Source organism: Benincasa hispida, chromosome 6 (genome assembly GCF_009727055.1).
Source record: "Benincasa hispida cultivar B227 chromosome 6, ASM972705v1, whole genome shotgun sequence".
Classification (NCBI taxonomy): Eukaryota; Viridiplantae; Streptophyta; class Magnoliopsida; order Cucurbitales; family Cucurbitaceae; genus Benincasa; species Benincasa hispida.
Genome location: NC_052354.1, coordinates 44,976,303 through 44,989,042, shown reverse-complemented (window position 1 = coordinate 44,989,042; position 12,740 = coordinate 44,976,303). Strand labels below are relative to the sequence as shown.

Genomic DNA, 12,740 nt, shown 5'->3' with positions numbered 1-12,740 from the left:
TTTCTCTAAGCAAACATATATTTGTTTTTCAAAGCCTTCAATCCAGTCTGCAGGATCTGAGATTGTATTGATTTTTTTTCCTTTCATCATTGTCAATTATGAGAAATATTTTCTGCTTTTAAGTATAGTGTGCGTTGTTGCACTATCTGCCAAATATACATCTTCGCTATTCATCCCAAAATTATCCAATGATTCAGAAATATTCATATTTCTTCATAAAAATAATGACAACAATAAGTAATGAACTATAATGGTAAACAAAATAGAAAATGTAAAATTAGACTTTTACGAGTAAATACGAGCAAAAGCATAACAAAATATTAAATATTTTTATAATGTTTGTTGTCTCTACAATGATATTCATTTTATCTTCCGGAGATTCAAATGAATTTGCAACATCTAAATATTTCATATTTTCAAGAATAATTCATCTCTTCAAAAGATTTGCAAAGTTTGCTTCCACACATATTGTTCAATTTTTCATCTATTGAGACATTTTAATTTCTAGAAAAAAAAAATAAATGTAATTTAGGCACAAGACATATGTCTCTTTTGTATCACATTTAAAAATGTGGAACTTTCATTTAATCAATCATATTATGTTGGTTTTCTTGAAATTTTGATGATTACCACGAAAAAAAACTTATTTCTTCCTTTATTGCATCATGACCTCGACTTCGACCATGACCACGATTATTGAAATCTATAACATTCACTTCAAAGAATATTGTTGCTCTAGTTAGCTGAGATTCATGATTTCTTAATAAATAACTCGTTATTTCATTCACCCACGAGAAGACATGAGATGAGTTTATAATACTTTTAAAATATTTCTCTTGATATTGCTACTTCAGGAGTATATTCAAGACATAAATTGTAAAAAATGTCTTCGTTAAAATATTTGCACTCAGTAATTTTCTCTTTGCATAATTACAATTTTGAACTAATTTTAAATAATGCAGAGTTGTAACCACGTAGAAGCCATTTGATAATGTTCACGTTTCTCGTTTCCTGTTTCTTATTCCTTGTTTCCTATTTTTTGAGAACAAAAAACATGACTATGTTTGATAATTATTCCCGTTTTCTGTTTTTTGAAAAAAAGAAACAAAAAAAAAAACTTGTTTGATAACTATTCTTGTTTTTCGTTTCTTGTACTTTTTCCTTTACATTTTTTTCCATATTTTATAATTTAAATATAATCTAATTATATAAAATAAAAAATATATAGCCATTAAAATATAAAAAATAATTATCAAATATTTAAATTATCAAATACACATAAGTCCCAATGTAAAATTAATAACAATAGTACAATTGTTTCTATCATTCATATGTTGCTAAAATTTGATTAACAATATTATTTCTCACCCAAGTCATTTTTTTTAAAATTTTAAATGATGTAGACTCAAATCTAACTCAATTATATTATTATGTAAATGTCTTGGTTGTAAAAATATTAAAATGAACCTAAATGAATATATTAGTAACAAAATTTATATATTGTAAAATTATAATTGGTTTCATTTTCTAATTTAAAAATATATATAAAAATTCATATTACAAATTTTAAAATTCAAAATTCAAAAAATATTTATATATACACATGGAAAAGAAAAATTATTTTAAACGACAAAATTACTAAAGATATTTATAAATTATGACAAAATATCACAGTACAAATACTAATCTATCGTAGTCTATCGCAGATAGCAGTGAAATTTTGCTATATTCATAATTTTTTTGGTTAATTTTTTTATATCTAAAAACAACCCTATTGAAAATTTGAAATTTGAAAATCAAAATAATATATAAATTTAAATATTTGAAAATTCAATATTAAATTTGCTTTGTAAATATTTTGAATCATTTTCCTATATTTGAAAACAACTCTATTGAAAATTTAAAATTTGAAAATAAAAATAATATATAAATCTAAATATTTGAAAGTTCAAAATTCAAAATTAAATTACAAAAAAAAAAAATATATAGAGAAAAATCAAATAAAAAGAAAGAAAGAAAAATAAAATAAAAAAAAGTTTCACATGATATTTGATCCGAAGACCATGAATGAAGTTAAAAAGTGTTTTAGACAAGCTTTTTCACCAACTAGCGAAATCTACACTTTGATACAATTAAGAAACAACTTTAAATAAAATAGAAACATAACAGTTTCTTAGGAACGCTTTAAAAACAACTTTCACACCAACTTTAAATTACTTTTTGTAGTTCCTTCAACTTTAAATTACTTTTTGTAGTTCCTTAATTTTGGCCAAATTTTTAGAAACGCTTCTCAAATTTTAGGAATAAGAAACAAGAATGGTTATCAAACAGATCAATTTCTTAAAAGATGAGAAACAGAAACAGGAAACAAGAAACAGAAACGTTATCAAATGGGCCCTTACTGATTTGAAATCTTGTAGCCTCAAGTGCATCCATTCATAACGACCTTTAGGAAGAATACTTATTTTTCAATGGTCATATCTTTATGGCATCCAAGTGTATTTCAGCATAAAGCACTCATGACAAATAATTATTACCATTAAAATCAAATGCAACAAATTCTATTTTTGTAAATTTGTCATAGTAATACTATCACAAAATATTATATTTATATTAGAAATTTAATATATGCAGAATAATAGTTAATTTATTAATTATAACAAAGAGGGGAAAACTAACATACCTTTAGAACCTACCTTTGGCGGGAAAAATAATAAGAGCTCGTGCTAATAACGTGTTGTAAATTGAGGAGCAAAACGAAGTACAATAGGAACACGAATATTGATAAATTATAATATAATAATGTAAATATAATAAATATAATAAAATACAATATATTAAATATATAAGCAACTAAAATAAGATAATAAAGTAACTAAAATTGAAATATAATTGAAATTATGAAATGAAAATTTTTCCTTCCATTTCTCACAAAATTCTCACTAATCCATACTCCTATAAAAAAAAATGACCACTATTTATAGAAGTTTTGGCAAGTAGGACATGGAATGACTTGGACACTAATGATGTATATTCACAAGACACATGATCTTTAGACACTAAGCATGGATGTCTATAAACCACATGTTTATAATATTTATAAAATTAATATATTTTGCCACCAAAATAAAAATTCAATAATCATTTAAGTAACACATTAACAATTAGATTTCCTAACCATGAAACAAAGTTTTTTCAAATAAAGGAAAATGAGCAAAATGTCATTATCTATTAGTTATACACCGCAATAGACTGCGATAGACTATGATAAGCATCTATCGCGGTCTATCGACATTTGTTAGATGTTTATCATGTCATTGATAGACAATGACATTTTGCTATTCTTGAAAATATTTTCAGCAATTTTACCATTTAAAACACTTACCTTACCTTAAAATTATTTTAAAAAAGTTTTAGAACAAAAGTGTTTACTTTTGAAAATCTCAATTATTAAGAAGAAATGAAGTTCATAACCCTTAAGAAGAAAAAAATGTTAGCCTTTGTTTGGTAAACATTTTATTTTTTATTTTTGTTTTTGAAATTAAGCTTATGTACACTACTTCCACCTCTAAATTTCTTCTTTTATTATCTACTTTTCACAAGTAGTTTAAAAAACAAAGTCAAAATTTAAAAATTAAAAAAAAGTAGTTTTTGTTTTTGAAATTTGGTTAAGAATTCAACCATTGTACTTAAAAAAAATATGCAAATTATTGGAAGAAATGTGAATGAAATAAGCTTATTTAAAAAAAAAAAAATCAAATAGTTATCAAACGATGGTAATAATTTAAAAAAAAGAAAAGAAAAGAAAAGAAAAAGAACAAAATTTCTCTCTAACATATTACTCCATTCCTCCTTTCAATGAATTTATTGATTCAATAACAAAAGGCAAAAGTTCTTGAAACCAAAAATGGTAGAAGATAAGGTTTTAGAATCAGCCAAAAGACAAGTCCATCCTTTGTAATTGTCATCTATACACATCTATATATCCCTTACAATTAATTGGATGGTAGACCAACTCTTTGTTTTGTTTCTTTACCCTCTTTAAATCCCACTCTTTTTTTCTTTTCCACCATTTGGAAAACTATATGTTGCACACTTCCCAACGAAATCTTCTAATTTCATGCAAAATTGGATAGAAAAATATCTCGAAACTATATCCCACTTTGTTCAACCCATCAAAATATCTAATCATAAGTGGTCATATGATAATTTCTTTTAATATTCTTTTCCTTTAATCTAAGATGCATGAAAATGGATGCAACGTATATTTGTGTTGGAATGCTTTTAATATATTATTCGGCGTTCCAAATGATCAAATACAGAGATCTCGTTGACCGAAATGTAGCTAACACATTGTTAGAGTTTTTATTATTTATTATTTCCGTTTTCTTATCGATTTCATAACGATTTGATTATCATCCTACACATACCATACATAAATACTTAAAACTTTTACAACCCATATCCTTTAAGCTAAAAGACAAGTGTATAACTCTTTTTCCGTCTCATAATTTTATTGAAACAATTTGATCTATAGTTACACAAACAAAAGAAAGTCAAAAACTTTCCACAACACAAAACAAGCAAAACAAAAGAACTTAACCAAACATATAGATTTATGGTGGGTGAATGAAAATTAAATGCAAAAGTACAATAACAACTTCAAGAAAGTTGTTCTTCAACCATAGGACTAAAACCATTAAACCCAGAGCATTTCTCAGCCAACACAATAGATGAAGTATCAACTAAAATACCTCGTTTCTCGGCGGCGTTGTCGTCGTCATCCTCATCCTCAACCGAGTTTCGATCAAACAGGGCTTTCTTTCTTGCAATTACAACAGAGTTTATAACTTCATCAGTGGGATGAAACACAGACAAAATCTCAAATCCAGAAGCTTCAACGTCACAAATATCAACAACAGGGTACAAAAATGCTCTTGCTCCATGAGCACTTCTTAGCATTAAATAAGCACCAGCTGCCATATGTTTCCCCAAATGCTTTAAAACTCTTCCTTTTTCTTCCTCTTCTAGTCCCACTAATGCTGCTAAAAACACAACTTCATAGTCTTTTAATCCATTTGTTACATTCATTACATCTGTTGTGTGAAATATCATTCTTTGTGATAAGTCTGGGTCAGAGCAAACCAATTGACTAGCCATGGAGTTTGCAGTTGGATCAAGGTCAAAGTTGTGGAAAATAGTACCTATTAAGAAAAAAAAAAAATAGTATCAATGTCAATTTACCATAATTAACCCGATCTAAGGAGAAAAGAGTGAGATTGTTTAGTTTGAGAAATTGTTTGGTAGTGGCCAGTGGGACCTAGCTACAAAGTAAGAAGTTAACAAATCATAGAATTGATGTTAATAAGTTGTAGGACCACAATAAATTAAGAACTCTTTAGGCCAAACAAGAAGTAGAGTTAATAACTTCACTCACCCTATCTAACTCCTCTCCAAATTCAAGTTCGTATATTGTCATCACAAGTGAAAAAAGGACAAATCATCAACCAATCAAATTCACCATAAAATATACCATAAAATATATCACATCACATCTCTATTGAGGATCTTAGATTGAAAAGAACCTAGGGGAAACCTCATATATACAAGAGTTACTCCTATTGCCAATTGATTTTGAGTTGAAACTTATGTGTTTATCTAATATGGTATCAGAGTCTATGAAGCCCAAAAGACTGTTCGGTTAAGAAAAACACTAACCCAAAAATGAACCTAAAGAAACATCATCTTGAAGGGACATATATTGAGGATCCCATGTTCAAAAGATAGAGTAACTCATGTATCTTACTCCTTTCATTATAGAGGGACGATAATTTCATATTTATCTAATACTTTTAACAGTTTTAGAAGCAATTCTAACATGGTATCGAAGTCAAGAAAATCTAACCATAAAACCTATCAGTAGCATAGGTAGTAAGTAACTAACTCAACAACTAATGGTTACCCTTAAGATGAATGGACGCCATGACAATGGAGGAGAGCGGGAGGGGGCCGGAGCCAAGAAACGCGATGCTAGCCGGGACACGACGACAATGAGATCGAAGAATATCAAACTCAAGTAAAGAAAGCTTCAAGTAATTAGAGTAGTAAGGGAAGATAGACAAGTTAGAAATAGGATTACGAAATGAAGAAGCCAAAATGGAAGAGAAATGAAGTTCAAGAAGAGCCTCAGCTTTAGCACAAAGGCGAATGAGATGAGCCCTCATGGCTTGAAGTGGCTGAGACAAAGAAGCAATATCAAAGCCAGCTGGGGCAGGTGGAGAGCACGTGAGGACGAGTTGAGTGAAAAGAGTGTCGACATTTTTAGAAGGGTTGAGGCTAGTGAGGCTTGAGATTTGATGGTAAAGAGCACTAATTTTTTGCAAGAGAGGGGCTTCTTCAAATTCCATGGCTTAGCCAAGAAGGAAGTTTTTGGTGAAAGGATTGGTGGTTTTCTTTACACACTATGACAACATCCTTGGAGGTTCTACATTATTTATGCCCATTTCTAGGTCCCACACTTTTGTTTTCTTTTTTCTTTTTTTTTTCTTTTTTTTTTTTCAAAAAGAAAAGTTGTGTATGTTATTTCGTATGGTTAATTATTAATTAGTGTTTTATTTGATTTCGTATGGGAAACGTGTATGTGGTGTCGTTGTATTACAAGTTTATTGGTTGTTCTTGAATTTTTATTATAGGTGTTTTATAGGTTTACACGTAAAATTACTTGTCTTTGACCTAGTTTTCATTTCGTAGGCCCTTTTAACATAAAATTAATACGTCAGGAACATTCGATATATTAGAGGTATTCATGGTTTAGTTTGGTAGCCAGAGCAAATGAATTGAACCGTAAATTTTGATTTTGGATATGTATCAAATCAAACTAAACTAAACCGTTTGTTTGGTCCAAACTGAATTGAACCAAACTGTATATATTCCATTTGGTCGGTTTTCGATTTTTTTATATTATATATAGAGAATATAAATAGTCCGTTTTCAATTTTGGATTTGATTTTTAAATTCAAAACTAAATCGAATAAAAAATTTTGATTTTCCTATTATTTTAAACCAAACCAAATTGAATCTTTCCCTAGTAAAAATCAAATTTTCGATTTGGTTCGATTTTGTCCATTGACTTATTTGGTCGGTTTTAGTATTTATCCCTATTAGATACATATATTTTTTGTGGATATTGCAAAAGTACAAGTAAGTTCAATTACTTATTTGATTCTTTCAAGATTTAGCGGACCTATTAGACATAACTCTAAATGTTTTTATTTCTTTTAGTATTTAACCTTTGAGATCAATGTTTTTTTTTTAAGAAGTAGCTATATTTTAGTACAATAATTGTGACTATAGAAGATCGATCCTTCAACTTCTAAGAAAAGTCATGTCAATTATCATTAAATTAAGTTCACTAATTTAGCAAGAAATAATCGTTTTAAGTTCTTATTATTATCTTATTTTTATAAATTAAATGGACGATGTGAGCTAGCTTAATTGTAATTGACATATACTTTTTTCATTAAAATAGAAGGTTTAAATTCTATAATACTCACATTTATTATACTAAAAAAATTAAAAAAATGAATAATAAACATGTCTTCGAAAATGTATCCTGACGTGTCAAATGTGAGCAAATTTATATACATTTGCCTCGTCTTGAGCTATATTTTTATTCATTTATGTACACGTGTGAGCTAATAATTTTCTTCAACCTCCAAATTTTACTATGTAATTTTTTTTAGTATTTTCTGTATTTCTTTTTGTCATTTATTTCAATATTGAATAGGAATAATAATTTTTGATTCCTAGGTTTTCACTCTAGTTTTCAATTTGGTTTTTAGGTTTTAAAATATTATACATCTAGTCTTTAAGTTTTGAGTTTTTTTCAATTTAGTCTCTAAATTTCAAAATGTTACAATTTATCTTTGAGATTTGAATTTTGTTTCAATTTAGTCCATGGATTTCAAGATTTTATATATTTAACCAATTTTTTTTTATTATATATGTACTTTCAATCATGGACGTCAATGTTTATTAATTAATTAAAAATAATTAGAAGTGAAATTTTAAATATAATTTTAAAAGTGATAAAAATAGTGAAGCTTAATTAATTATAATTTTTTTTAACAATTTTTAATTTATTAATATAAATTAACTCTAAAAGGTGGAAAGTGAGTATTTATTGAAAAATTGAGATTAAAAGTGTAAGCCTCGAGACATAAGGACCAAACTGAAGTAAAATTCAAATGTCAAAGGTAAAATTGTAACATTTTGAAACTTAAGGACTAAATTAAAATTAAACTCAAAATTTAAGGACTAAATGTGTAACGTTTTGAAACTTAGGAATTAAATAGAAACTAGACCAAAAATCTAGGGACCGAAAAGATATTTTTTCCAATATATATATATATATATATTCTTTTTTTCATTTGAGATAAATAATGATGAGATTTTATATCAACCATAGACAAAGGAAATGGAGAATATATAAACCTACAATAGATATTTTAAATAAGCTTAATTTATAAATAGACTGAATATATTTGGATTAACTAAAGGAAAAATTTTTCAGAAAATATATTTTAATCTATTTTTTTTATTACTTAAAATATATTTTGAAAGTGTTTCAAAAGTTATTTTGAATAGTTATCAAACACGTCATTTTTGTTTTCTAAAATAACTTATTTTCAAAACTAAACACTTCAAAAGTTAAATAAAATGACCTTTAATTTTTTTAGTTGAAATTTTATTGACGAACATTTTTAGTGTTATTTTTAAAAGATATAAAATTAATATATTTGTAATTGCTATATACTCGATAATTCGACCTAAAAGTTATTCGAAAAAAAAAAATCTTCAAAGTAAAAAGATATTTTGATCTCAAAGGAAAGATTTTATATTCAAGTTTGATCGATTATCAACTTAAATCCACGGATGGTGTCTTTTTCACATTTAAAAGTGGATATTATTGATCTCATATATATTTTTTTTTCTAAACTTATTTTCTCTTATTTTATTTTCACGATCAGTAAACTATTTTAGAGCAATTGAAGTTTCATTTTTTAACTTTTCTAAAATCGATTCTTTTTAATGAACTTTCTCCTTTTCAAAAGCTTGAAGAAAAGTGAGGGGTTCATTTATTACATATATCATTGTTTTTTACATATAAAAAAAAAAAATGCACGCTTCATGCATTATTTCGTCGTTATTTATTTATTTATTTATTGAGATTGTTGCCAAATACGTACTTAAATCGGCAAATACTTATCTAATTTAACAAGCCAATTTTAAAACCACAAGGTATTTGATGATTTCGTTTTTTTATTAAATAATATTTGATGCGACCTATAAATTATCGAAATAATTAATGGTGAAAAAAAAAATCAATTTTGACCCATTAAATTTACTGGATTATATCAATTATAATCGATATTTTGTAGAAAAAATCTAAGAAACACAAAAAAATAAGCATAAAATACTACTAATAATAATATAACTAATAGATATGTCAATTTGTTTGAAAATTATGAAATTTTTATTTACTATTTTATTTTATTTTTTTTGTTTTTATAATTTGTTTAGAAATATACATCGAAATCGACATATTATTGATATTTCTATCCATTTTTTTTAAATTAAGATTTCAATATTTCTATTTTCATTGGAAATATAATTAAATAAATATCTATCTTATTTATACATTGAATAAACTATTAAAACTTATGCACGATATAAGATTGATAAAAGTCTATAGGAAAAATATCATTAGAACTAGATTTTCTTTTTAAAAAAATGATTTTGAGTTTTTGAAAAGCTATTTAATAGTTAGTTTGTGCCCATTGGTCAAACTTTTATCCTTGTATAAATTCAATTTTATTAAAAATTATGAGTTAATGAAGTATTTTTAGGTTTAAGTTTATAATCTAATTGGATGAAATTAAAAGTTTAGGGTAGAAATTGATATTACACGTTAAAAGGTTGGTTTCCCCCCTAATTGCTACATGTATATTATGGTAAAGTTTTTTGGGAAAATATTGTGTCATGCTTCATTTTTTACTAAAAATGTATTAATTTAATGGTTCTAAAATAGGAAATATATCAATCTTTTTAGAAGAACTCATTCATCACTTGTTAAGTTCAATAATAATGGTCAAAATGAACATAGCCCAATTCGCATAATACTTGTATTCTTAATCTCAAAGTTAGAGGCTCGATTCCCCTATCCCATAATTTTCAAAAAAGAAAGTTCAATAATAGTGTTTAGTTTGATTTAGTTTCATTTGATAATTATTGATTAACACTTTACATAACTTACAATCTAAACATTGATGTTAATTGACCTATACTCATTTTGACAAAACGACCTAAGTATTGATAAATCATAATCATTGTTAATCATTTGCTTAAATTTAAATTTGAAGACTATGTTGACCATATTAACCTTTTGAAAGATCTAGAAATCAGCAAAATGTTTGGTAGGAAAATACTAATGTACAACACACCTTCTTTCTTACTAAAAAATTTTAAAAGATGAAAAAAAAAAAAAAAAAAACTAAAGTACAAAATTGATAATAGGATATGATTAAAAAAAAAATGTTTTGGGGTCACATGAAAATAGAAAGGGTCAAGTTAAATAAAGTCAATGGTCCCAACTATGTACAAAAGGAGTACAATTCATGCCACTCTATAATTCAAATTACTCATATCTTTAGCCTTAATCGTTTGCTTGACTATTTCAAATTATCTACTTTAATCTTAAATATATTTGTCTATTTATTTTTACACACTTCGTTTAATTGATTATAAAATGATATCATTTTATCTAAATTTTATTCAAAGGTATCACGTCAATATTTTTTTTTAATTTAGTTTTAGTGATAGACGATTCAAGAAAAACAAATGTAATTGGAAGTCTTTTGAAAAAAATTTAGATACTAAAGAAATATATACAAAATTCTTAAAATGCAATGTGACTTAAATTTATAACCTAACCTAAATATATTACCAAAGTTTATGTGGCTCTCTTGATTTAGTTACATGTCACATGCCATTAATTTAGAAATTGAATAAACATTTCTTATCTTTGAATTAATCAATAGTGGATCTATAGGATAAACAAACTTTATATATAAAAAAAAATTAATAATTTCTATTGTGACGATTGATTTAATAATTTCTTCTAAAATAGTAGATGTTATATGATACAATTTTTTTGTATAAATATATTTTCACCACAAAGAGTTGGAATAGAAAAGAAATAATAATAAGCTCTAAAAGTAAATGAAATATACTTTTTATTAATTTAAGTTTACTAACCTTATTACACATAGAAAAACTACAATTTTTTTTATGCTTAGAAATTTTAATTACTTGACTTTTTATGATTAAAAAAAAATTGTGAAGTAAAATATAATTTTTTAAAAAAACGTCAAGAAAAATGAAAAATAATGGAGTTGACAATTTTTTTTTAAAAAAAATCATGTTGATATAAAGCTTGAGATTTTAAAAATGTTAAGAGTTTTTTCTTGTCACATTCTAAATGTAAAAAATAACTTAATTAGAGAAATAAATAAATCAAATAGCAATGTTCTCCCAATTATTTTTAGCTTCTTTTTGTTTTAAAAAATGTCAAGATTATCGCTACTTGACATTATAGAAACGTCAAGTAACATAATTTTTGTAATAGAGTTCTCTTGTTAAAATTTCAATATCATTGATACTTCATATATAAATTTAGATTATAATTTTCATATAATTCAAACATGTTTTATTTTCTTTTTTTAAAAAAACATGTTTTAATTACTAGAGGTACACTCATCTTTACTCTTATAAAAATATGACATTGCAAATGGCAGAAAAATGTAAAGAAATCTTAACTAGTGAATTACGATGAAATTAATAAAGGTATATCAGTTTTTTTTTTTTTTTTTTTTTTTTTTTTTTTTTTTTTTAAGCTATGGAAGACATTGGAGTTTTAATTTTATTTTTTTTATAAAAAAAATCATGGAATAATTGAACTAGATATCTAAAAGAATTAAATAAAGTGACCTATTAGATTTGTTTGATTTAGTCGTTTCATAAGTTTTTTCGTAGATTAAAAATTTTCATATTGTACATATATATATTTTTTATGGGAGGGTTTGACATTCATTTAAAAGTCAATCAACAATTATATTAAACCAAACAAATATATCAACCAAATAATTTACTCTAGTAACTTATAGATAAATTGATAACAACGACTTTTAATTGTTTAAATAAATGTGTAACATCAGACTGAACTCAATCTAAGGTTTAAAACTTCAATGTCAATGTCAATTTTACAGAATGTTGAATAAAAAATATAAAAATAAAAAAATAATTAATAAATAAAAATTTTAGTTTTTAGACCAGTTAACATATTTATTATTGTATTATTTTTTATTTTTTCTTTTTAATTTTTTTTTATATTTTTTTAAATAAAAATATCGATTCATCTTCTTATCAAAATATTGATGGGAGGTATACATAGGATGGCTTTAAGGGCTAGTTAATTAAGAAGGAAGCTTTTCTATGATGGAAATGGTTGGAAGAATCTCTTTGACTTTTTCTTTCTTTCACACCATACACTCTCATGATATACCAAATTTATTTTGGCTTGCATATAATTTGTTTATGTTAACAAGAAACTCAAAAAATAATTTAGAAAATTAAATTAATTTTAGGATATGATGAAAAGAAGTTAAAATATTATTTTAGTT

General features: G+C 25.3%; 1 protein-coding gene across 1 annotated transcript; it reads right to left on the bottom strand.

Annotated features, from left to right (window-relative positions):
* Positions 1 to 4,467: 4,467 nt before the first annotated feature.
* LOC120080081 (probable nicotianamine synthase 4) lies at positions 4,468 to 6,459 on the bottom strand. The gene is made up of 2 exons (XM_039034636.1): positions 5,963 to 6,459; positions 4,468 to 5,204 (listed from the first exon to the last, which is right to left on the bottom strand). The coding sequence occupies exons 1-2, from the start codon at positions 6,405 to 6,407 to the stop codon at positions 4,663 to 4,665; spliced, it is 987 nt and encodes a 328-aa protein (XP_038890564.1). The 5' UTR covers positions 6,408 to 6,459; the 3' UTR covers positions 4,468 to 4,662.
* Between the last annotated feature and the right edge of the window lie 6,281 nt (positions 6,460 to 12,740).